The sequence below is a fragment of the Micrasema longulum genome, unplaced genomic scaffold, assembly GCF_059751315.1.
Source record: "Micrasema longulum isolate JH-2025_06_02 unplaced genomic scaffold, ASM5975131v1 h1tg001701l, whole genome shotgun sequence".
NCBI classification, from domain to species: domain Eukaryota; kingdom Metazoa; phylum Arthropoda; class Insecta; order Trichoptera; family Brachycentridae; genus Micrasema; species Micrasema longulum.
Genome location: NW_028278879.1, coordinates 37,606 through 64,823, shown reverse-complemented (window position 1 = coordinate 64,823; position 27,218 = coordinate 37,606). Strand labels below are relative to the sequence as shown.

Below are 27,218 nucleotides of genomic sequence, written 5' to 3'. Positions count from 1 at the left end.
TCTGGGGGCGGGGCTCTCCGCCGGGAGCCTCACCCCGCTGCTGACCCTCCGGGTCCTGAGGCTCACGCGGACCGGCCTGCTGCAGCCGCCCTGGGAGGCCCTCAACACGCTGCCCTCGCTGCAGTACTTGTACCTGAATGTGAGTTTCCTTAGATCACATCATACCTGAAACAGCACTAAAATCAACCCTAGTAATGAAATATTTATCACAGGAGGTAAAATTAACAGTTTACAACGGAGTCCCGATGCCGACCCTTATGTATGATAGTGAGGTATGCAATTAGAAAAATAATGAAAGTATGTAACGCTGTCAAAATGCGATCTCTCATGCTAATGTGTGGTAAAACTACATACGATAGGTAGGTTGAATAACATATTTAAGACTGAGATAAGCATTTTCGACAAAATTAAGAAAGGCGTTCTGTGTCGGTTAGGACATGTACACGGAGCAAATGGAGGGCGAAAGAATGAGTAAAAATATTTATAGTGTGAATGTTGATGAATGCAGAAATCCACAAAGATATGGCACCAAATCCAACTAACACTTGGAGGTGGACATGTCAAAAGTCCGAATAATCAGTGCGTGTGCACGAGAAGATGTATGAATATAGAGGAAGCGAGGTCTGTATGCAAAGACAGAGTGATATGGCGTTCCACATTACCGATAATTCCTTTATCTCGGTCGAGACAATAGTCTCTAAAGATATGTAGGTTTTTATATACCTACGCCGGAATAATTAGATCATGTATTATTCTTTCCAGAAAAACAACCTCACTTCCCTGAAGAAGGCGGCGTTCGGCCGGCTGCCGATAGTGTTCGAGTTGGACATGTCGGACAACCGGATAGTGGACGTCAGCGAGCGAGCCTTCGAGGGCCTCCTGCAGCTGCTGACCTTGTCCTTCAGGAACAACAGCATCGCCCATATTCCCAACGGTGCTTTCCACGGGCTCGTCTCTCTGAGGTTCCTTTATTTCTTTTTGGAAACAAACTGTTAGCAACACTCGCAGACACATTCGAAACAAACTAGTAATACCGATAAATCATATAAAATCGGTGCAATATTGCCCGCTAAGAAATGCAGCACGGGTGATCGGCCTCATGGGGAGACTATACTTACGGAGAAATCGAGTCAATGTTCAAAATCTCAACTCTACAAAAACGTACAATTAACATCAACTCTATGTTCATGTTTAGTTTACTAATTGGCTCAATTAATGTACCATCATTACTGGAACAAGTGGCATTTGATGTTCTTCGACACACCTCGCACAGCGCAACTTTATTTGCATGCCGCATTTGCATTTCTGTCCCGATTGCGTTGTATTATAATCTCGAGACAGGATCTGGACTGTTTGGTGTAAGTCTTTCTAGATTTAAACTGTTACTAAAAAAGATGATCTCGTCCCGAGGTTGCTAATTTTTATTTTGTCCTAGCTTGAATTATTTTTAGTTGTATTTTATTTTAATCGCACCCGTAAATACAAAAAATAATTATATTTATTTAAATACAGTCTATTTGGACTGAATACACTTTTACTTCATAGACAAAGGTAACTCTGTTAACTTCTTATTGTAATCGGGGCCCTTTCTTATTGAAATTGCATTTCTTAATAATAAAATAATTATATTCCGCCATGGCATTGCAGATCCTTGGACTTGTCCCAAAACTACATCGAAAAGATTGACAATAAAACTCACGGACTTCTGGACGACTGTCTCTCTCTGGAAAGAGTAAGTAAAATACTAAATCTCATATTGCATTAATAATCTTAGACTGGATTTTATCTCTGCCGATGTTATCTCATCATGACAGGAGCTAACCTCCGAGGAATGCGTCGATGATATATTTATTTATTGACGGACTTATTCAGTGATATTTCATATTGTGATACATTATGATTGAATTATATTGTTAATAAAAAGATTTGATAAATATCAACAACAACAGCAAACCATCGTGCCGTTTTTCCGTAGGAGTAGGCAGAGAGGATATATCTTCTCACTCACTCGGCACGACAATTATTCCGACTTTCGACACGTCCACCTTTGAGTATTATTTGTTGGATTCGGTTATGCCACGTCTTTCTCCATCTTCGTCGTTTTCTGCATCCATCAACATTCTTACGCTGTCCGTTCGCTCTAGATGTCCGAACCGACGCAAAAGTCCTTTCTAGATTTTATCGATACGCTTATCTCGGTCTTTTGATGCGCGGATCTCGGCATTTGCGCACCCACCGTACACAAATTCCTCTACCAGTTGCAGGGTAACCAGAGTAACCGATTCAGAGTGATCTAACATTTGGCCAATATTTATTATAAAATTATATTTTTTAAACTTTATTACTTGTTAACATATTACAACAGAGATGAAGAATATTTAAGAGAAAGTAATATAGAAGTCTAGGCATTTGCAGGGCTTATGATCTGTCAATGGCTGGTTTAAGTGGCCACTTTACACACTGTGTTACATTCACCATTCTGCCCATATTTGAATATTAAACAGCTCCCCAGGGAGTTGAATCCAGTCCTTGTCTACAAAAATTTGGACAAATTCAAAATATTGTTAATAAATCCACCCGGTCCATGAAGAAGTATAGAAATTGAAAAAATAACATTTTCAGGTGCTGCCTAGTATGTAGGTGAAATAATTAATTAGATGAATCTCACCCGCATAAATAAAGGTTTCAGCTCTTTAACTTCACACAAACATCGACAGATGAAAGAATTGAAGGAATATAGATGTTCAAATATGGGCAGAATGGTGAATGTTACACAGTGTGTAAAGTGGCCACTTAATCCAGCCATTGACAGTCCATAAGCCCTGTAAATGCCTAGACTTCTATATTACCTTCCCTTAAATGTTCTTCATCTTTGTTCTTATATGTTAATATAAACAACTCCCCAGGGAGTTGAATCCAGTCCTAATCTACAAAAATTTGGACAAACTCAAAATATTGTTAATTACTTGTATAACCTAGGATATAGCGAGGATAAAGCTGTACCTACTAAATTATAACAAAAGTCCTTCAAGTTTTGTTACTTCATCGTTACCAATTCTGTTCAAGGTGAATCTGAGTTACAACAAGATAAGCTTTATAACTCGCAAGACGTTCCCCAATGACCCGTACATCCCGTACAAGCTCGCCGAGGTGGACCTGAGTCACAACGTGATGCCCGTCTTGACCAACGACATCGTGTTCGGGACCAAACGGATGCAAGTCCTCAATATATCGCACAATATACTGAACAGCATACGCAAAGGTACAACGTATTGTGTTTTATTGTTAAAGTGACTCCTCGAGAGAACTCAAATTCGTATCCCTCGACGTACCCATAACTCGGCTGCGGCGATTGTCGATATGATGTCGGCATATCAAGCGCCAATAATAGTAAGAGAAAGCAACTTTTCCCAGAATCCGACATTTTTGTAACAAATTTCTTTCTGAAATCGATTTATATTTTCTCATTCTAAACAACTGCAAAGAAAATGTTACAGCCTTTAATTGCATATATTAATTATAATTTAATCTAACTTGTTAAAAAAATAAGTAATCTAGGGTTACTCCGCGTGACTAAGATTTTTTAAGATCGATTTCAAAAATATATTTTTTTCATTATATGTAATTACTTTTTTTTTTACAAGTAGACTGATACAGAGTGGCCCTTACACAAGTATGCTTTTTTGGTATATTTATTATATGTATGTAGAAATATATTATAGAAAACTATAATTGGCCTATAATTTTGGTTTATTTGTCAATATTGAATCGGCTGTATTCTTTAAATAAATATCAAAAAAGTGTTAGACGGTGTGGGCGGCATTCCCATTCACGTGGACCCCTCGATATCCCGATCAGTTGAGCCGATAGGCAACCCTTATAGCTTGTAACCGAAGGCGGTTTCTTAGTAAGTGCATCGGGACATGAACTAGTGTCTGCGACGCTATTGTCTCGAAGTAGAGTTTAGTTGCCAGCTATTACTGGGGTAGATAACGCTTCGGAAATGTCCGCAATTTAGGAAGCCACTTCTTATTTACGAATATGCTAACTGCACCACAGTGCACAACTGACGAAAGGTGGCGTCGACGAGCACTTCATATAATGGACTTGTTCTTGCAGGTGTCATCGGCAACATGACTTCTCTCCGAATTCTCGACATCTCTAACAACGACTTGGATGATCTCACTTCGGAGAAAGGTTTGTACAAGTCGTATGTAAGATGTACGTACATACGTAATATTTTAATTCTATCCGGGTTTCCATTCCCATACCTCAGGCGTGGGTTTAACGACACTTTTTTTTGTTTATTTCCAACATTTCTGTCTATCCTTTTATATTTCCCCGTGTATTCATTGTACCATTTTATCAAACTTGTTTATTCTTGTAAAAATGTTGCGAAAGCGTTTCGATACATTAATAAATAAATTTATGCGGTGTTTATTTAATTGAAATTTTAAATCACCAGAACCGCTTTTTACAAGGGGGATACATTGTAATCTGCGGTGTGTCGATTCCAGAAATGTTCACTCTACCGGAGAACATAAGCGCAATAAACCTCTCCCACAACCGGCTGCAGAAGTTGCCCGTGGAACGATTCTCCGGGGCTGCGAACCTGCAGACCCTCGATGTCCGCCACAATCTGCTGGACACTTACCACGATTCCCTCGTGGCAAAGATCAAGAAAAAAAATCTGCGAGTTTACTTCGACGGTAAGATTTGGATCGGCAATATTGTTCAGTTTTCATCGTATAATGTTTCTAATGAATTAATTTATTCATTTGTGAGTGCCGCACCGAAGTATCGTTGCGTATCATTCGGGTGGGAACTTTTCGTTTTATATATAAAAGGTAGCACCGGGGCCGCTCACTCGCTTTTCTCCTCGGCCCTAGTCAGACGCGTCATCCAAACACTAAATTCACACTGTCGCTTTACTTAATTAAACTTCCGTATACAGCTCAGGGGTTTTTCATTTTTTTTTATTGGTTAATAGACTATTAAACTAAGTCAAACAATTTTTTTTTCAATATTTATATATCGTATTATCAGCGCTATGATTTTTTAAAGTTTTGTATTTCTGAAATAATATTTAATATTTGCGTGTGACGTCAGAGGTTCATTTCCGCTTATGCTCATTCAGTTCTTCGCATTGGTCCAGAAGCGACAAGCAGACCGGAAATCTTCTATAGCTCTCGGATCACAGATTGATTCACACGAACCAGTGACGTCATTCAAAGCAGTGCGTTTTTATTAAAATATTTTTTATAATTTTTTTAGTACATTTTTAAGAAAGTTACAGCTACAATTTAATGCTCTAATTTTTACCCCGCGCAAGAAAACATTTTTGTATCCAATTTCCCGTAGGGCTGAAGTTCCTCATTGGAAGAAAACCCAATCTGGGCACCTAATTTTCTAAATGACTGATTTTAAAAGAACCAACCCACGCTATTAGAAGCTAACACCATCGTGTACTGATTATAGTGAAAAAGGTTTAATTTTGTGGTATCGACTGGAATTCAAAAAGGAGGGGTGAGAGAAGGGAACCTAACTCTAAATTTTTACATAGAATATAATATGAAGTTTTCTTCAATTTGTTGATCATTGTAAAGTAAAGTTTAAAACCCGTATTAATGTACGAGTAGATTTACTGAATGTTCTTTATTATTTGGCAGGTAATCCGCTGCGATGCGACTGTTTTACCAGACCGCTGAAACATTACCTGAATCACCTGACGAAGAGTTCCCTTGTTAACAACCCGCTGTACTCCAATATCACGTGCGAGTCTCCTGCGACCTTGAAGGATTCGCTCTTCTTGCAAGTTGGCGATGAACGGTTGAATTGTAACGAAAATATCGGAATTCAACAGAAACTCGATGAGAAATTCGGCGATTCGATAATCAAGGCCTCCGACTTCGAAATGGAAGCTGATTTAGTGTTTCGTGATTTACAATTGTAAGTATATTCTTCGATCGCTACTGTAGCTACTGAAAATAGAACTAGCAGTTTGTGTACATAAATAAATGGATACTAACTAGTCTTTATAAAAAGAGTAAAAGGAGGAGAGTTTAAGGAAGAGTGGAAATATTTCTTCAGACTTCGAAGTTGCTTAGAAACATGTTTGATAATGGATGGGAGGTGATTCCACAGTGGGGTTGCATAGACACTGTATGAGTTTATAAGGGTGGAGGAATTGCGGATGGAAATAAAGGGAGTACTTTGAGAACGGTAATCCTATCAGATCACTGCTAAACATTGTCACAAAGGTATAGTGGAGCGTTAGAAGTGAGAGAGTGTGATAATCTCTCTCTATTTGAGTTGCTGAAGATAATCGGATAAGGAATTCTCAACAATATTTTATATTTGTAAAAGTGGAGTGAACAGGCACCGGGCACCCTCGTGGTTTGTTGTCCCTCCCAATGTGGCACCTGAATATTGTCAGGCAGTATTGATCGAGCCGAGATTATAAAATATAAGTTAAATATATTTTCTCATTTCTTTTCAGTTCCCGAGACTCAATTTTGATACAATGGTTCGTTCAGTCTTCGAAGGACATAGCCGACTTCAGGATTATCGTAAGGAACATGAAAAACGACATATTTTATTCCGAGGACATCTCGTACAACCGGAGACAATACGTCATACAACTGTCGGAAAAAGACAAGCTGCGGAAGGCCATAGACAACAAGAGTGCCGACTTGGAGCTTTGCATTTTAGCGGGAAATTCAAATTCGAATGCCGGAAGTTGGTTCCAGAACCAATGCAGACAAATGCCGCCGGATTTCGGTGTTCTGAAGAGAGAAGATTTTGAAAAAACTTTGGCTAGTAATGTCTACGGTAAAAGGAGGAATTCAAAGACAATTTACACTTCTTCCGCCGCCACTTTTGGTTGTAATCTAATGACAATAACCACGTTTGTTGTTGCGTCTCTTTCAAAATACATTTTTGTGTAAAAAGACTTTATTCCAATATTTTATTCTGTCACATGTTTCCAAGGTTCTATTAGACAAATTATCATAAAGATTAGTATCCATAAACCGTGACAATAATGTGATATTTATAAAGCCCGAGTTTTCTGTGCTCTCTTGGCGGCGTCTTTTTGAGGTTCTCGTCCTGTTTTGGTGCATTTTAAAACTTTGTACTTCCAGTATATAAATAATCAATATATATATTTATCAATAATTAATAGGTTGACACTTTGATCCATTTCAAACTAACCTTAAAACAAATATTTCACTTTGACCCTGCCAGGATTCGCACCTGAGATCTTGAACATGGTGAGCGAATTGCGCTGACCACTATACTACCGGGCCGACTTATCCCCGCACGTTTCCCTCTTTCGGGTTTTTTGCCCGCGCGAAGCGATCAATTCAGAAACACTCATCCGGAGCTTCGTTTCTATTTCACACACTGAACTGTATTCTTCATGTGCCTGGATATGGAAAATCACCTCTAACTACTTTTATAAAATCCTCCCCGCCTGCACATACTTAAGTTTTACAGCCTGCACACAGTTTAAACATCTAACCTGGTTTGATTATTGATGAGATCAGACTGGTCCGTGATATGATGTCTCGAGAGCCATGAAACCGGTATTCGGTTTACCAAACTAGATGGGCTACAAACTGTTATTCTTTAAAAAATGTATTTTATAACTTGCAATAACTTCCACCGAGAAATTTATCTAATTTGAATGTTTTAAAACTTTGTATAGGTAAATGTCTTTTTTATTTGTACTTATTTTATGTGAGATTTGCAATAAATTTATGTGATAATTGTAATAATTTTATTTGAGATTTGTACTAATTTTATGTGAGATTTGAACTAGTTTTATGCTAGAATTTTACTTTTTTTTTACCAACTTAAACAAATGATGTACATATTATATTGTAAATAAAAGACAAATTAAATGCTCACTAAACCTATGTTACATTTTATAAAGTTAAATTTTATATTTTGTACAAATAAATTTTACAATAATAATACTTGTTTTATTAGAATACACGATAAACATTGAATAGATCAATCCGATTCCTTTTATCTGCGTTTACATCTTGCAATATGTGAGGGTGATTTTGCATCTACATAGTTAAGGTAACGGGTGTGCCGATTTTACCACCCGATTGGAATATTATATTTGCGAATTAGTTTGCTCAGGACGTCCTTCAAGGGAGCGAAGTATCGGTGCAGAGCTGCCGCAGATATAGTCTCCTCTCCCGTGAGGATGTGTAGAGCCTCCGGCCAACTCACCGAACTTCCTTTAGACATCATTTCCCTGCAATAAATGTATAATTTGTTTCCCATTCTCTTGCACTTTGCGATTGGGCCTCCGGGCCTCCGGGCCTGCTGCGGTGGAAAGAAAATATAAAGAGATGGGCATTCTGCTATTTAAGGTTACGTTACTGTCGGGGCTATTTAGATAAATAATATCAAAACAAAACAAGAACGAACGGCCCTAACTATTCGGCGACGACATATTCAACTCGATTTCAGTATCGCAACGTACTTTACCTTAATTTCCTACCCGCCATTTTGGACCCATAGATGTCACACCTGTGGAGGGCCATGGGAATCTGTAATTATTGTTAGCAATTAGGTATATCACGAGGAACACATTGATAGTGTTTACTGTTTAAGTTGAAAAATTTAAAACGAAAAAATTGTTTTATACTAATTTTTTAATTTTAAATTAATTAAAAATAATAAAAAACAGTCTAAAACACAAATATAGTGACATTTTTGTACAAAAACACCCCGAAAAATCAATGCGTGACATGAAAGGTACTATTTGTGTTAGATGGATTAATACAAATACAAAGGGGAGGTGAAAACTTTTGTCGTGGCCTGCTCGGGTCCCATCAGGGGGATCCACTCTCGTGGGCCCCATTTACATCTCATGGGTGTAAACAGATATAAAATGCACCCGCACTGACATGGACCCCTCGCAGGTCAGAGTCGCCCCAGGGTCCCGATTACAATAGGAAGTTAACAGGATTATCTTCGACTGTCTAGAAAATAAAATTGAAATTTATGTACCAAAATGTGTATAATATATTTGTATGGAAAATGTATTTTCCTTCATCGGTTAAAACGCGTTAAACGCGTTAATTAAACATGTTCAATAAAAACATGTATTCTATTTTTCGTATGGTAAACTAAATTTTACTTTCCAGAAAAATTTGTAGATAACTGTTAAATTCCCATTGTAATATAGGTCCCGGGGGTTAATATAATATCGTCTATAGACCGGTTCGGTAATAAACCGATAAAGTGAGGGAAGGGAGGTTACATTACCCGCAGCTCGGGTGAAGCCCGTCCGTATAAACTCCACTGACACATCGCTTGAAACATTTGCACTTGCAGAAAGCTGCTCAAGAAATACCTGCAATAATCACTAATATTAGAATAAATAACCACCTAACCACTCGCTGACTTTTATATGTCTACCGGTTTACTCGGGACACTACCTACACCATGGATAGTATGTAGTTGCGCAAAAATACAAAACCAACGTGCTGATAGATGCTAACGCCGACGTGATTATATCTGACTGAATTATTTCACTTACATACTTAGGTAACACCTGAAAATATTTTTATACTTCTTTCAATGATATTTTGAGTTTGTCTGAATGTTTGTAGAAAAGGATTGGATTTCATCATAGGTAGAATTGTGAATCTTACACAGTGTATAAAGTGGTAACTTAAACCAGCTAATGACAAGTCATAAGCCCAGTAAATGCCTAGACTTCCATATCCCAAAATATTTTTCCTCGCTGTTGTGAGATGTTAATCTAAAGATTATTACGAAAAAATACTTATTTTTTTGGAAACTACTGGGAAAGGAGGCGGAGTGTGAATTTACTATAGGATGACCATTACAATGAAATATCGTACAGGTAACGTCTCGAAACCGGTAGACATGGAAAAGTTGCAGAGTGGTTATATACAAACAATTGTTGAATTGCTCGACCACAAAGTTAAAGCTTTAAATGTTAATTATAAACCCTTTACCGTATATAAGGAGTGTTGTCCGGTATGTGAAATTTAGCCGCAGCGTCGAAGTAATACTCGGAACGTTCCGCTCCGTCGGGTGGCTCTATTCCTTGGTATTTCTTCACATACTTCCAAAACTCTTCGTTGTAATTCTCTGGCTTTATTTTACCGGAAAATATATCCCACCTGTATTTGTCGATGACATATCCGAACGGGATTTGAGGCAATTTTGTCAGAGCCTGTCTGAGGAGTAAAATGATGTCAAAATCTGAGGTCTCGTCATTTACAGCGTTGTTAAAATCATCATAGCGATTACTGTCTCGCTCAATTTTTCCTCTTTTAGGATGACCCTCTTCGTTCTGCACATTCGCTTCTGTTAATTTATCGTTTGAATTAACAGAGTTAATAAAACTATCGTCCACATAATCTTGTTCATATACTTCGTCATTTATTAAATGTTTTTCCTTGAGTTTGTAACGTCCATGGACAGAATCAACTTTGCCATCGCTCGAATCATTTTCTATATGGCCTCTGGTGATTTTTTCAATTTTAGACATTGTTTGATTGTTTTTTTGCTGTTCGATTTCCGAATGTGTCTGATGGGCATCCATTTTGGGATAATTCGAGTTGTCGCCGATTAGCCCGAGTCTCTGCAGATGTTGGGGTGTCAGCACACCGTACATAATGGCATCGCCGATGCTTTCTTGAAATGCGGAGTTTGTACCGTCCTAGAAATGAAAGAATCCAATCTATTTTTCTAGCGCAAGAGAGACAGCAATCCAAATTTTTATTACTATAGTCAAAAATACTATTGTAATATGCAAACTGACCTACATTTCTTATTAGAAGAAAGTATGAAACAGATTATAAAGAGATTATTATTATCATCAAAGAGAGATTTGCATTAAACAAAAGGATTTATGATGTACAGTTAACTACTTTTAAAATTAAGAAACATAACATTTCGCAGCCTAATTGAAGTTTAGTTTTATATGAGAACACCAGTGAAAATTATCTTCAAAAAGAGATAATTCGGTTGTCTTTTCCGCATACTTCGAATGCCTCTCAAGAGTCGAGCGGTATAGTCATACTTACCTACTTATCTCGGCATCGAGTTTCCAGTCCTGAACGCCATGTAAGGACTGCGGGATGTCGGTAGCCGAGAGAGATATTATAGCGTATGGGTCTTACTTGGAATATGGCAGGTAGATTCTCATCATAGGACATGTAGTACTCTATGTGACCCATCTCGTGGTGGATGACGTAGAAGTCTTCCATGGACAATCCGGCGCAGTAGAGCATTCTAGAAATTATTTTTAATACTTAATACTGCTGGTGGCGTAATATGTTTTAAAGAATCTGAACCAGCAGAGAAGATTGGAGGCAATTGTGACAAATATTCCCGTTGAGGAGTGAAAATGGAGATAGAGCACCACTTTCACTCAAGATATATACTATATATGGTTGTTTCGTCATACCGATTGTGGTGTAGTTTTGTAGGATGTGTAGTAACAGCTTACCGTACCAGAGAACATTGAACAAGTCTACTTGGCGATGCCGATTTACTAGGAAAAATAGCTCATTATGTAGTGCCGTCTCTTATCCAGAATATGTTTATGTGAGATAGCATCTCCTTTCCGGCCGGCGTTTCCTAGTTCCTACCCGCCTCTTAATTCCGTCCTTTTTCTATGGCAACCCTTTTTGTCTCTCATGTTGGTATTACAGCTGTCACTGGCAGGGAATCTATTCCTTTGTTTCAATTGACGTCGAATTTCCGTCGCGTTACCACCTACCTGTTGCGTCTTGTTTTGTTTGTGTTTTTTTTTTTGAAATATTTTCAAAAAGTTGTATACAAAAAATTAAACAATTTAAACCGTCCCAATAGAAATGTCCTCCAAAAATGTCGAAAAACCGCCGGTTGTCGCAGAAAAGCGGCGAAATCGATCGCGCTCTGCCTCAAGTGCCTATAGTGATGGAATGTCAAGTGGTTCGAGCGACGCCGCTTCCAGCGCGTCGTCTAAGAACAAAGGAGGACAAAGGAAGCAGAGGACGCGATCATCTCGAAAGATGATTAAGAGGTTATCCAAGCAATTGGACAATCTCCAAAATTTTATTTTTAGAGATAGGAGTGCCGCCTCGCGCACTCCTTCGATTATCGGCGTTACTGAGGACGTTGAAATGGTTCCCCAATCTTCAGGGTTCAGAATGCCTTCCCCTACAACCGAGCTGGTGGAACCAAAAATACCCCGGCCGCCCACTGCCATCCTCAGTACGCTGAAACGCGTCCAACGCTTCGGATCCGCGGAGTGGTGCAACGTGCGCTACTCAAAAGTCATGAAGGACTACATCGCGGATCCAGGGTTCAAGGAGTTGGAAATCAACTCGGAGCTGGCAGCCTTGGACCCTACGTCGCCCCAGTTAGCCTCCGTAGAGCGAGCGCTGGCCGCCATCACCCACGCTGCTCTAAAGGAAAGAGAACTCATGCAGTCCTCACTGCAAGAGTTAATTAACTGGGGCTACGATGGGGAAACGCCTCTAACCCCTGAGACTCTGCAGATGAAGATCTCAGATCTCTTTGGGGGTCAGAATCTCTGTAATCGCGTCTCTGACGACCTTTTGCAGATGGCTTGCGGTAAGAGGGCTGAGGTGATAGAAACGCGGCGTAACCGCTTTCTCAAACTCGTAAAAAATAAGCACGATGTCCAGCCCCTCGCTAAAATTCCCCCCAGTGCGTCCTTCCTGTTTGAGGAAGCAGCTTTCTCTTCCGAGCTGCAGAGGCTCGGGGGAGTTAGCAAGTGCTTCAGGATGCCTTCAATCTCGACCGGTCAACTGGTCTCGTCCCATTCCGGTAACCGAGATGGAGAATTCGCTTTTCCGAAGCAAATTTCTGAAAAACGCACGGTTGCGGTCCCGAAAGATAAGCCCTTTCGTGCTCAGAGGGCTGACCCTGGGCGGGACCCCCAACCGTCAACCTCAGGAGGACAGAGAAGAAAGCTCCAGCACAGGCAACCGGCGCGAGGGCAGACCTCGCGTCGTCGAGCCTATTACAAGTGACAGCTTTCGGGCCGGGCAGTTAGCGGGAAAGATTCAGAATTGGCAGGACTTAAATGCTCCCAAGGTCATTCTGAAAATGATACGCGGCTATCGCATCCCCTTTCTTTCAAAGCCCCCGTTGGTAAGCCCAAAGAATTATCAACTAATATCTTACGAAACAAAGACGTCCGACGATATGTCTCTTCAAATAAAGAACATGTTACAGTCGGGTGTTCTAGAACCGACAGACAAATCTGCGGGATTCCTGTCGCAAATGTTTCTTGTGAAAAAGGGCGACGGTTCCGACCGCCCTATTTTCAACTTAAAAGCCCTGAATTTACATGTGATGACGAGACATTTCTCTCTCATCACTCATCACAAAATACCAGGCTTCCTTCAACCAGGAGACTGGATGACAAAAATCGATCTCTCTCAGGCTTATTTTCACATTCCGGTGGCTCCGACACACCGAAGATTTCTCCGCTTGTTCTACAATCGTCAGTGTCTGCAAATGACCTGCCTGCCATTCGGACTGGCCAGCGCTCCGCATGCATTCGCTATGATTTCCAACTGGATTGCAGAAATCCTAAGGAAAAAAGGCCTTCGGGTTGTTGTTTACCTAGACGATTTTCTCCTGGCTCATCAGACCAGAGAAAAATTAGAAATTCAAACACAACAGGCGATCAATCTTCTAACATCTCTCGGATGGAAGATCAATGTAGACAAGTGCGTCCTGATTCCAGTGCAATGTCTGGAATATTTGGGGATTGTTTGGAACATGAACCAGAATCTCAAGTATCTATCCACAGAAAAACAGGAAAAGCTTCGCAGAACGTTGCAGTTTTTACTGGGAAAAAAGATGTGGTTTCTGCGACAAGCCCAAAGCATTCTCGGATCGCTAAACTTTGCCAGTTATGTGACCCCCAGAGGCCGCCTTCACTGTCGCCAAATGCAATTTCAGGTCCATTCAATGTTGAAGCTTCCTCTCCGAAGGAAGGTTCCATTGTCCAATCCAGTGATAAAGGAAGTATCCTGGTGGGTAGAAAATCTCGTCGCCAATTCTTTGGTACACAATCCCCGACCAGTGCACTTTCTGGCAACAGATGCCGCAGGAACAGGATGGGGAGCTCAAATGGACGACGTTCATCTCTCGGGTCTTTGGACGGAGGAACAAGCGCAGTGGCACAGCAACCGTCAGGAGATGTTTGCCATTTTGAAAGCATTCAAGTACCTGAGCGAGACTTTGAAGCATTCTTCAGTACTTGTTCAGTCGGACAACAAGACGGTTCTAGCGTATCTTCGAAACGAAGGAGGCACAAGGTCAGTAACGTTGCTTCTTCTTACCTATCAAATATTGAGCATAATAGATCAGCACAGTATCACTCTGGAAGTTCAACACCTCCCGGGTCGATACAACGGCCTCGCAGACCATCTGTCTCGGGGCATGAAGCTACCGGAATGGTCTCTTTTGCCTCAGGCAACGGAACCTATCTTCAGGAAATGGGGAACTCCGGTAATAGATCTATTTGCCTCGGAAACAGCTCACGTGGTGGAGCAATATGTTTCGATGGATACCAAAGACCCGAATGCTCTGTTCCACAATGCCTTCAGCAGATTCTGGACTTACCCATTGGCTTGGATATTCCCCCCCCCATGCTTGATTCCTCGAGTCCTAGCACACTTGAGAGAATCGACAGGGATGTACATGCTCATAGCGCCCAAGTGGCCCAAAGTGTTCTGGCTCCCAGACATCCGAGCGAGGGCCATGAGACCTGCTCTAGCAGTGAACGATCTCGTGAACAACCTCGTGGATACTTCCACAGGTTACCATCCGCCGAGAATCCACGACATCCATCTGGATGTTTGGCTGATTGGGGGTGGGAAGAATCTTTAACTGAGTGGTCTCCAGCGGAAAAGTTACTTTTAACATCTAGTTGGAGGGACTCCACTCTTAAAGCTTATTCAGTAGCATGGAATAGATGGCGAAAATGGTCCAACACATATAATGTTGACCTCAAAAACCCATCTGGAAACCAGTTGGCCCGATTTCTAGCATACTTGAAAGTAAAAGTAGGTCTTGCTCCCAGCTCTATTTCACTTCACAAATCAGCTGTTTCCATGCTTAGCATTCCTAACAGGAACAGCCAGCTTAGTGGCCACCCGATGGTGAAACAAGTCATGAAGGGCATAGCTAAAACCACTCTTAAGTCACATAAACCACCAATTTGGGATCCCAGGATTGTATGCAGTTGGCTAGAGAATAATCCACCAACAGATATAACCCTGTTTGAAGCATCACGTAGATGTGCTTTAATTTTATTACTCGCATCTGGGCGAAGAGTTCACGATCTTACACTTTTAAGGTGTGCGCCAGATTATTTTGTTGATGCCTCTGACCACATTATCCTATGGCCAGTGTTTGGATCAAAAACTGACTCGTCTCTACACAGACAGTCAGGTTGGAAGCTTTTGAAGATTAATGTAGAAGCTATAGATCCTGTGTTCTGGCTTAGGAAAGTATATACCCTGGGTAAAGACCGAAGAGAGGAAGGAAGTAACCTTTTTGTTTCTACTTGTGGTACTGCAAAACCAGCTTCACCCACTATCATCGGCGGCTGGGTCAAATCCCTCCTGAAAGAAGCGGGTATTTCGGCATCCGCTGGTAGTACTAGGTCAGCTGTGGCTTCCTTAAACTGGATTCAACAATATCCTATTAATGAAATCCTGGAAAGGGGGAATTGGCAAAGTGAAAATACCTTCTCAAAGTTTTACTGCAAAGAGATAAGACATAATGTTGCCGATCATAATCGCACATGTTCAAAATCTCTTACTAGCCTTTTCAGGCCTATTAACTGATGACAAGCAGAGACAAACTCTGGGACCCGTTATGCCAGTTATTCACTATATCTTGTGAGTTGCATAAACATGTATTTAATGTTAATTGTTACTGTGTATAGAGTTGAAATGTTACCGAGTATTACTGAACTCATCGTGGTTAGTGATCTAAATGTATACCTGGAGGTAATATCTTGGCTTCCGGCCAGGTGTACAGACCATTCAGTGTCACATTGACATCAACGCTGTGTGTGCTCATGATCTATGTGTCTGCAGATGAGATCTCGGCTCTTGGCCAGTATCATCTGGTATTATGTTCTAAATGGTATATTACACAACTGACATCACCACTGTGTGCGCTTATGATCTATATCTGGAGATGATATCTCGGCTCCTAGCCAGTATCATCCAGTATTAATACTCCTCTAAACAGTATATCACAATTGACATCACCGCTGTCACCAGGCGATAACAAACACTTCTCACATAAACATATTCTGGATAAGAGACGGCACTACATAATGAAAGAGTTTTACCTACCATTAAAACTCGTATTATGTTGCCTCTCTTATCCAGAATATGATCAACTCCTGCCTGGTGAGACACAATTGAAACAAAGGAATAGATTCCCTGCCAGTGACAGCTGTAATACCAACATGAGAGACAAAAAGGGTTGCCATAGAAAAAGGACGGAATTAAGAGGCGGGTAGGAACTAGGAAACGCCGGCCGGAAAGGAGATGCTATCTCACATAAACATATTCTGGATAAGAGAGGCAACATAATACGAGTTTTAATGGTAGGTAAAACTCTTTCATTGTTCAACAAGAAAAGCTGCCCGAAAGACCTCTGCGTAATCTGGTAGGCCTTGGTCGATGCGCAAAGATTACAGAAAAAGATAAAAAGAAAATCCAGAAGAGAGAAGGGAATTCCTGTCTGTCAGATTAAATTTATTGGACACGACCAGTTCAGCGGAATGCGCTGGGCTGCTTTTGGAAAACTTAAACATATTTTTCAAATCAAAGAGATCCCAATGAGTTTAAAAAGAAAAGCGGTGACGACGTATGGACTGGAGACGATGACACACAGAAAAATGCGGAAAGGGTCAAATGCATGCGACGAACCATGGATAGGTCCATGCTTAAGAAATAGAATAACAAATGATAAAATTAGGCCCAGAACCAGAGAGGTGGTATCGTGGATCATCACCATGTCGCAAAGAGGCAGGATGCTTCAAGATGGACTCCCAGAGTTCTGTAGTGGAGACCTTGGGAGAATAAGAGAGCCATAGAAAGACCTCAAAAGAGATAAGCTGAAGATAGAGCCGCCGCGGGGGGAATAAATGGCCACAACAAGCAAACAACAGAGAAGGATGGAAGGGTATGGGAGAGGCCTATATCCAGCAGCGGAGAGATGAAGGCTGAGGAAGAATTCTGCGAGATGATTACTGAACACAGTAACAATACCATAGGACGTGTAATAATAACCATGTCACGCAATGAAATACAGCAGGTATACCTGTAATCTCCCGGTAGGAACATGTTGGCTGCGGTCCCATGGCACTGTGTTCCCCTGGTACCCCCCTCGCCCTCCCCGCTGCCCCAGAATGAGTACCGCCAGAACTTTTCCGTCATGGGCAGTAGGCCCATAGAAGTGTAAAAGTCCTCGGCTCTCACCAACTGCAAAATACAAATTACTGTCAATTATTTAAATAGTACACTAGCAGCTTCCAGTTGATGCGTTTACATCTAAAACAAATACATATACAAATAACTTGCTTGTAAAATAGTCATATTGTTAAGCACATTGCACTAATTCCCTCCACAGAAAGAGTGTTTCGAGGGGGGCTTTCCGGGGTCGGATATGGAAGAGGACGTGCTCAACTATAATGATCAGCCTCACATGTGTCCATTTTACAATGAACATTGGTAAGCTAGGGTTTCCTAGGACAGCGGCGCCCGTATCTTAACGGCCGTAGTGAACGGTGATGCGGTGGACAGCCGTCGTAGTGGTGACTAGAGAGTGGTTTTATTTTTTAACGGTGTTATCAACACCATTTTTATAGGAAACCACTCTCTAGTCACCGTTACGACGGCTGTCAACCGCATTAATGTTCACTACGGCCGTTAAAATACGGGCACCGCTGTCCTAGGAAACCCGAGCTTTACAGATGTCGGCGCAACATAATATTATTCATTAGTTAGGACTTTATTGCGATGTTACTCTTATTCTTGTAGACGAGGGTCAGTCAATCAAACTCCCAATGTCATTGTAACCTGTGTAGATATAGATCAATAGTGTGAAGGGTCCCAGTAAAATTAATCTAGCCTTCCAAGCCCGGGTCTTCGAAGGGCTGGGCTACTGAGTGAATTCCGAGTGCTTTCATATCCATTGGTCAAGCTTCTCCGAGCCCGAGTATTTAAAGTATCGGGGGATTAGGAAGGGGGTGAGGGCTTTCACATCCTCAGGTTTAATCAGCGGTCCCCCGAGGATGCAGTTTCTTTTATGATATGAAGCATCACATTCACATTGAATGTGTATAAATGTTTCCTCATCTATAAGTTTCAGAGAGATTCATCGTAGCGAGGTGTTTATTCATTATTATTTGTTGAGATGTTTATTTGATTTACTTTATGGTGGATTGTCACGGCTATTACATAACACAATAAGTAGAGATACGTTTTATTTATTAAAATTTTTGTACATAATGTTATTTGTACATTGGCGGGCTTATTGCCAAACGGCAACTTCTTCCAACCAACAAATAAAATAAAAGGTTTGTTTTTATAATTCAAGTTACAGAACATATTCAATAGAAAAAAACATTAAAAAGCTAAAGATATATAAAAATAAAAATAAACGTATTTGTTTATAAATTACCTTAAATCAAAACTATTACTCAATGGGAAAAAGGAAAAAAGAGGAAAAAGGAAAGGAGGAGAGATTAAGGAAGAGAAAGGAGATGTTTCTTCAGACGTGATTTAAACAGAGATAATGTAGTAACATCTTTGATGGTGGATGGGAGATGATTCCACAGTCGAGCCGCATGGACACTATATGAGTTAGAGAAGAAAGAGGAATTGTGGATGGGTATTAAGAGAGTGCCTTGAGAATTAGAACGAAGAGGTAAACCATGAACTGAGAAGCGTTGAAATTTTTCACGCAGGTATATAGGAGCGTTAGGACTATGAAGTACATTGAACAGAAGTGAGAGGGAGTGATAGTCTCTCCGCTGTCCAATTTTGAGCCATTTCAGTTGCCTACGAAAATCAGAAATGTGGTCATGTTTCCTAAGACCAAAAATGTACCTTATGCATGTATTCTGAAGTGTTCACAATACTACATATATACAATATCTCTAGAGAGCCGATCGAACAAATCCATCGTTAATCTGACAATACAAAATATAAAAGGAGAGAATTGACATAATTGCGTATATGCGATGTTCATGTTCATGGGTTTGTGAATGTGTTTATTTATTATTTTTCGTTATTGTTCGCATGCAGCCTTTGCTGGTGCGCCTATATCTCGTGTACCGCTTTTTGTCCTTCCTTTAAAAGGGCATCAAAGCGTAAGTAAAAAAAGGATGTACATTAATTTATAGAAAAGAGGGTACAAGAGAGGGCTCGATAAGAAGATTGATTGTTTAAAAAATGGTAATTTAAATATTTTTTAAAAAGCCAAAAGCTACCGTGACAAACTATGCCAAGTTAGAGGTGTTACCATGTCCCGGGTGGTCCAGTTGGTGGCGGACACGAGCCGGTCCAGGTCCGGGAGGTCCAGGGGGCCCAGGGGGCCCGCCCAGCTCTGCCCCCACATGTCCCCCAGCAGGTGCGCCGGGAGGGGGCCGCGCTCGGAGACCGCCGGGCCGTATTGTCTGAACACGAGGCACATATCCGGTACATTTGTATTTAAAAATTAATGCGCGTAACAATAGATGGAAAAATTCAGGCACCTGAAGCGTAAGCTGATCGCCTCGCCTTCGTCTAATAGATGATTGATATACGTCGCATTTGGTTTACCAATGCAGTGGCCTATGCGCCATCGGGTGCGGACTGGTGATGGTATTAGTAAAATCACTCGATACTCGACTGACAAAGCCTAGGAGTTTTAGGAACTTATTGATTATTGTAGAATCAACATGCTCGTTAAAAGTGAGCTTATAATCCGCGACAACTATAAGGTCCTTAATGGAGTTTAATATTCTGTATTTTGTATTTTGTAATCGAAGGATAAAGGTTTCATAAATATAAAGTGGTGTGGTCAACTGTCGGCCTTAAATGGCCATGATCCCGATTCGGAACATACACTGCATTCCTCCACCGTCACACTGGGAAACTAGAATAGGTGATCGGCGACGGTGTCGATGTCGGTGCAGTGAGGGGAATTGTTATTTTTGCGGTTCGATTGTAAAGAAATACTTATTGCATTTTCGCGAAATCAATTTTCGGCAATTAATGGTGATTATGTAAAATTGAAGAATAGCTTTTATAAATAGTTTCGGGAAAGGGGTGGGCGCTTTTATTGTCATCCTTAAAAATAAGGCGTGAACGAAAATTCATCGACAGTTTTGTACTGAAATGAAATAAAAGTAAACCTTTAACAATGATTACTCGCGGATAAATGTACCTCCTCAGGAAGAAGCGGACGACCCCGTGAAGAGCGCTGTAGAGGGGCATCACATCCGCCGCAAGTTGTTCCGCGATGTCCACCAAGTTCGGCGTCTCCAGTTCCTCTCGCCAGATCTCCCCCAGGTCCGAGTATCCTGCAATTCGTTAAGTAGGTAACAATAGCGGGTGAAGCGAACCGACTGACGACTGACGACAGACGACACGGCCGAACTTTTGTATTCAAGCTTTACCTCTACGAGCCTTTAGACTATATTTTTTACTAAACTGTTTTTATGTTTTTAATAAACACGGATGTTTTGTACACAAAGAACCGGGAAAAATATATTTTTGGATTATGCTGATTATAAAAGCAACGAGTTTATTGAATTAAAGGTTCACCTTTAAAGTGTCCGTCCACTCGGATCGGTGTCGGTTCAGGTAAAGTGAAGACCTGCAACGGGCTCATATATAAAGTGAATTTAATTATATAATGACTTGTCTTTGAAAGTAAGTTATAAATTTAAAATACTCGGTACACTTCCTACTTTCTAGTGGAAGTATTTTTAATTTTAACATAAGTTATTTAATTGCAATGGAATTCAATTAAGAATTGTATCGACATTTATTGAAATAACGTAAATTAGACAGAGGAATTTTGTAACATTTACATGTTTGTATTTTTTTGTTGTTGGATAATTTAAATAAACATTTTAAGTGGGTATGTCAAAATGTTTGTAGACAAGGCTGGATTCCACCCCTTGTTATCAAGGTTGACATTAATTGCACAGCGAGGAAAAAAGTTAAGTACTCGTTAATTTTGTTTTACTTCGTAAAAATCAATAGAAATATGGGTACCATTGAAATATTTATAATACAAAGACAAGCCCTATAGAGTCGAATATTTTAGAAAGCAGTGGCACGAAAACGTATCAGTCACTAAGTAAGTACCTACTCATTATTTACACCAAGGCTGCATTTAGCAAGCACGCACATGCTACCAAAAATTAAAGGATACTCATTATACATAAAAAACGTTTGTATTTTAACGTTAACAATCAACATTCATTTTGGGTGGATCCCAATCAGGTTCATTCGTTAAATTCCTTTTAGTTTCGACCTATTTTTTCTTTTTACTGGATTTTTAGGAATGAAAAGATAATATTAACTTAAGTTTATTATATTTTAAAAACGCATTCCTATCAGTGCATCTCTGAAACTATAGTCCTTAAAATATAGCTCGTTTAAAAGACAGTTGTCAGCAAAAGTGACGACATAACTTAGTAGTAACGTCTAAGGAGTGATTTATATTGACACACGAAAAATCATTCTCAGTATCTGGCATGTTAATTTATTTTTTCAATACAGTGCTTGACATATACTCGTAAATCAACATAAATATATAAAGTCAGCTTTAAAACAAAAAAAAACTAAAATAAACCTAATGATTAATGACGTTCTTACAAGGTTACATCATTTTGCATAAACGTTAGAAATGGGACAAATTGATCAATGTAAATTGATCGAATAAAATAATCATTCATTTGATTTTGTTTATGAAAAAAACATAAATGTCTTATTTTTGGTGAATAATGGTCTTAAACACACTATAATGGGCTTGTTTTTACGTTTTTATATCAATTTTTGGAAATAAAGTGTAGTTCGACGTTTAGAGAAAATAATATTTGCATTTGAATATTAATTGTTTTAAGCTTTGTTAATCACTCATGAACAAATATTTACCGATAAAAAGTTACACAATCCTTTTTACAATGTGAAACAAGTACAATCCGAAAACTTTTCATGACACAAGTAGGGATTTTTGTTTCGATTCAAAACGTCACGAACGACTGGATACGCGTCGGGCAAGACCGAGCGTTTGGGCATGAGTTAAGTGTCATAATTTTTGGGGGCTCAGGGCATGTCAATGATGGGTTGATGCAACTCATGACCATAGTTCTACGTCACTGGTTGCCAGTGTATTATTTAGACAGGTACGAGGTACCTACTTAAACAAAATTTTACCTTCAAAATATGATTAATTATCCACTTCTACAGTAAATAAGATTGTATTTTCGAATGAAACGATACATCTGCTTTGTTATCGTGGAAGTAAAGCATGTTCTCATCATAACGATATTTTTCAGCGCGTCACGGCTCACGACTCACGCCTCATCACGACGAACGTCCGCTAGAGAACGAAAATACGAAAGGCAATTAATTACCCCCGAATTAAAATGAAATTATTTTCGCGCTTGAAACGTGTCTGTTCAGCTATGTGTCATCGGGTCCCGCATGGTAACTTAACGTAGCCAGTGGTACCTACCGTTTCTTTTCGCCGCGGAGTTTTTAGCTTCCACCATCTGTTGATAAAGCGGCCTCATCGGGGGTCCTGTCTTCTCCCGCCACGCCAACCACGCCCATCTCAACACCGGTTCCTTTCCACTTCGCACCATCAGCTTTTGCAAGTCGGGCTCGCCAGAAAAACAAATACTTCCTCCTCCTTCATCATTTCCCTCGTAATCGGCCGCCATATTAGCCGCCAGCAAAATGGCATCGTCGGATATGTCACGTTTTAACGTATCTCCATATTTGAAATTGTCATTTAAATTTCCCTCCATTTCTGCTGTCAAAAGGTTTACGCCGCGTTCGTATATTCGCTTTCTAGACTCCGATTTGTCCATGACCGATTCATCGTTATTGTTACATAACAGAGCATCCTCTTGACGAGCGGTCCTCAATATGTCGTTCACTTTGTTCAAATATAAAATGATGGCCAGTTCTTTAGTTTGTAGATCTGCGGCGACAGGTTTTGTGCTGTTTAAATTCGGTATGCAAACTTTAGAAGAGGCGTAAATACCTTGCATTTTTGAAAGAACGATGCTGAGAACCCTATAAAATATGTTAAAATTATTTAATGGCTGGCTTCAATTTTTTATTTCAATTAAACGGGTGGATTAGCGTGGCTTGTGTGAAAAGGACCAATAAATGGTAAAAAGTATTTGACAGGTCATTGAAAGTTTTCATTTGCTTATTCCGAAATTTACTTAGCTATTGTTTCAGGATTCAAAGCAAAAAATATAAAACATTATAGGGAATCTAAAATTATGAAGTCAACAAGTTGTTAAGGCCTTCGATCGCGACGTTTTGCCTTTTTTACTGATAAGTCATTTTGTTATTCTAAGTGAGCTTTTTTTTAGTGACGTTTACTTGTTTTTGCATTATGTGACTACCTTTTGATTATCCGGAAATTTGTCTTAACAATTTCTAATAATTGATTAATTTTTGATATTTTTTCTTATCAAATTGGGCTACAAGGTAAATAGAATATTTCTCAGCTTAGTTTTATATTATGTAGGTCTTTGAAAATGAACTAATCAATGCGCAAATGAATAAACACGTGATGGCAAACAAGCATAAAAATATTTTTTTTTCATTTGTCATTATACAAATTAAAATCGATGCTTTAAAAAAATCCAAACAATAGTTTCTAACTCTGTGTTGTACCATCTCTGGTGCTGATTACCTTAATTAACATTAAATTACCCAGAATGACACATTGCCTCTCTGTCTCTCCGATACTTTTTGTAAAATATTTATTTATCTATTAAAGGTGGTCGGTTATTTTCCGCATGATTTTGAGATATTTATACTTTTAGTGCATTTGTTTTTTTATTTTTAATATTTAATAATGTGATAACTTGCATGTAAATCTTACCGTTGAATAAATAAATAAATGTGTTTAGTAAAACAGCCGCCAGTTGAACACATTTTTTATTGTTTTTAAATTAAATAAATAAAAATATTGACTTACTGAGATTCTTGAGAGTTTTGCGTCGCCCCTTTGCAAATGAAAATTAGCTGTCGTTTTTGGATTTCAGTAACCATAGACAGATGTATATTTTTGACTTTATCACAGACTTCCTGCCTCCATGTCGCTCTAGCTTTGTCCAAAATGGCGCCTCGTCCGTTCAAATTAGGGTTAATTGGGTTTACAGATATTTCCCAGGCGAAATCAGCAAACAGGACATTGAATTCTAAAACTCTGGCGTTGATTTCGTCCAGCCAGTTGGCCATTTCCGCCTGACAGACGTCTAGAGCGCCGCCGGGATGAGAGTAAAGTTGGAATTGCGCGGCGGAACAGGCGGTGACAGCTCTCCGCGCATTTCTTCCCGCCAAGTCGTCATGTTGCGCATGCGCGGGACCGCAATACGCCGCAGCAAATAGCGCGATTAGGAACATTTTGGTCTGAAAACGATGATTATTAAGCTTATTGAAAACGGTGGATCGGTGGATATTTCATTTACAACGATTTAAGGCCAGTTCTGTGTCCGGGCGGATGAAGAATACAGTTCTGTGTTTGCAGTAGAACCAGAACTCTGGACGATCGAGTGTTTTCGGCTAGATGGCTTTTCTCAGGTAAAAATCTCAAATTAGGGAATCGAGTAAAGATAATTCATTTTCGATGTCTCGAGTTCGATTCCTGACAGGGTAGACGTAAGCGTAGGACTGATCATCTTTACCTTCATGTGACAGATATATTATCGAAATACGACGCATTCGGTTTATAAACGCAGTACCCTATGCATCTCTGGGCGCGGAAAGGGGAATGACGCTAATGATTAGGACGAGTTTTACCAAAAAATGTTCAAGTCGAAATGGGCAAAATGATTCGTTGTCTGTTCTGCCTCGCCTTTATTTCGCGCAACACATTATGACGAAGTTATCACCATCGTCAATCCCCAATCCACATCTGATTATACATAGGGCACTGCGCCGGTAAAGTACGCGTAGAAAGTGTATCTCGATCGCGTAGGTATAACTGGAATCCTATCTATACCTATATGTTAGGTGATCAGTTTTATGTTTCGGGAGCCGCCATATCAGAGACGGTGAAATATCGCGGCGCAAACCACCTTATAAACAAATACGTATTTCATATTTACTCTCCCGGGAATCGAACCCAGCACCTCATGCGCGGTTTTTTCATTACTCGATATTTGTAGGCAGGTACTATAATTACTCGTAAAAACTCGAGCCAAATGGGTGGGTCTTCTCACTCATCACTCGTCACTCTGTTACCTGCCGTCACCCGTCACCCGTCACCCGTCACCCGTCACCTGTCACCGTCAGAGTGCTATATAAAGTGTACCGTAGACAGTTCGTGTGTAGGATGTAGGCGGGAAGGAGGGGGAGGCGGGACTGATTGTCCATCGACGAGTACTTCTACCGAAGGACGATAAACTGCATTAGCTTAGCACTCTCGTAATCATTTATCGCCGGCGAATATGTCGGCATACGGCAAAGCCAGTACTTCAGCTATCTCTGTGTCCGGGCGGATGAGAAGGAGAAATGGAATGGGGTAATCGAGTGAAGTCCACCCCTTCGCGAAGCGGTCGGCGTGTTCGCCTACCCCCGAGGTCCGGAGTTTGATTCCCGGCAGGGCGGACGTAAAATGTTGATTTTGAAGGTCAATTCCGATATTATTCCGATGTTCCTGGACTCGGGACTGTTCACCTCACCTTCGCGTTACGCACGTATCGTCCGAATCCTCGCGGCGCGGTAAAATTAGGGTGGATCGACATATTACGACAGAGATGGGGAACATTATGCTGTTCATATCAAGCGCCTTGAATCAGTTCAACATCGTTTTATAAGAAAAATTGCATGGAAGATGGGATTGGAAAGAGGAGACTATTCATATTCTGATATGGAGAGGTTTTTAAGCATATCAAGTCTTGAAAAACGCAGATGCATTGCAGATATAATCTGCATGTATAAAATTATGAACTGTCTCATTGATGCCCCTGAAATTTTGCAAAAGATTCTTTTTAACGTTCCCACCCGTAGACTAAGAAATAATGAAATGCTTTTCCTCGGTCACTACAGGACCAATTATGGTGCACAGTCGCCTTTGCCCAGAATGATCAGGCGGGTGAACGATCATCAAGATCTTGATTATTATGGTGTAAGGATGTCTTTCTTTACAAATCAGCTAAAGAATCTGTATAGTTAGCTTATGCTTTTTACTTAATCTAAAAAATCTATCATCTGTCTTTGCTGCTTATTTCTGTTCCTTATATTTTTTTATTCCTTTGTAAAAATTTCTTTTAATTGTAATGTTTATAATGGACTTTGTCCGTAAATAAATAAATAAATAAATAAATAAATAATTCATTCGATATAATGAAATGAAAGTGGTCACTCGAACCGGCCAACGACAGGTCAAAGCTTACAGGGCTTATACCTATACTTACACATTTCCATCTCTAAAATGCTCTCCAGCTCTATTGTAATATGTTTGTCTTAATAACTCTCTGGAGGAATCCGGTAATCCAGTTTTTGTCTACAAATATTTGAACAAACTCAAAACATTTTGAGTGTACATTTATTAAGTTTTTTATTTATAATTTATTCAACGACCATTCTCTCAGAAGGGAATTGAGTGGAGATTGGTCGTTCTCATCTTGTAGTTACTGCGAGTAGCTACTGGTTAGTGCGTTTGCCTTTTTTTTTATTTGAGAATTTATTTATAAACCCTTACGGATTATTACATTCATTTTACATAAAATAATATATGTCATTCATACTCTTCTTTTGAAAAGTTTGCCTGAGTCTTTTGTTCGGTTTTGTCTGGTAGTTTATTGTATAATTTCAGTCCCTGGTTCATTAGTCTCGATTGTCCTTGTCTTGTTTTAGAAAGTTGTATATGGTATTTGTCTGATTTTCTCGTATTATGTCCATGTTGACTACATT

The 27,218-nt window shown here is 39.9% G+C and overlaps 2 protein-coding genes across 2 annotated transcripts; one reads left to right on the top strand and one right to left on the bottom strand.

Moving 5' to 3' along the window:
• The first annotated feature begins 7 nt into the window (after window positions 1-7).
• On the top strand, window positions 8-7,977 carry LOC148274283 (uncharacterized). Its single transcript, XM_088237349.1, has 8 exons — window positions 8-139; window positions 763-962; window positions 1,648-1,732; window positions 3,067-3,262; window positions 4,120-4,197; window positions 4,518-4,709; window positions 5,670-5,949; window positions 6,500-7,977. The coding sequence occupies exons 2-8, from the start codon at window positions 829-831 to the stop codon at window positions 6,945-6,947; spliced, it is 1,413 nt and encodes a 470-aa protein (XP_088093475.1). The 5' UTR covers window positions 8-139; window positions 763-828; the 3' UTR covers window positions 6,948-7,977.
• Window positions 6,935-22,996, bottom strand: LOC148274282 (angiotensin-converting enzyme-like). Its single transcript, XM_088237350.1, has 9 exons — window positions 22,789-22,996; window positions 20,485-20,620; window positions 19,579-19,732; window positions 17,374-17,534; window positions 11,181-11,292; window positions 10,008-10,717; window positions 9,289-9,376; window positions 8,506-8,567; window positions 6,935-8,269 (listed from the first exon to the last, which is right to left on the bottom strand). The coding sequence occupies exons 1-9, from the start codon at window positions 22,994-22,996 to the stop codon at window positions 8,107-8,109; spliced, it is 1,794 nt and encodes a 597-aa protein (XP_088093476.1). The 3' UTR covers window positions 6,935-8,106.
• Window positions 22,997-27,218: the final 4,222 nt, after the last annotated feature.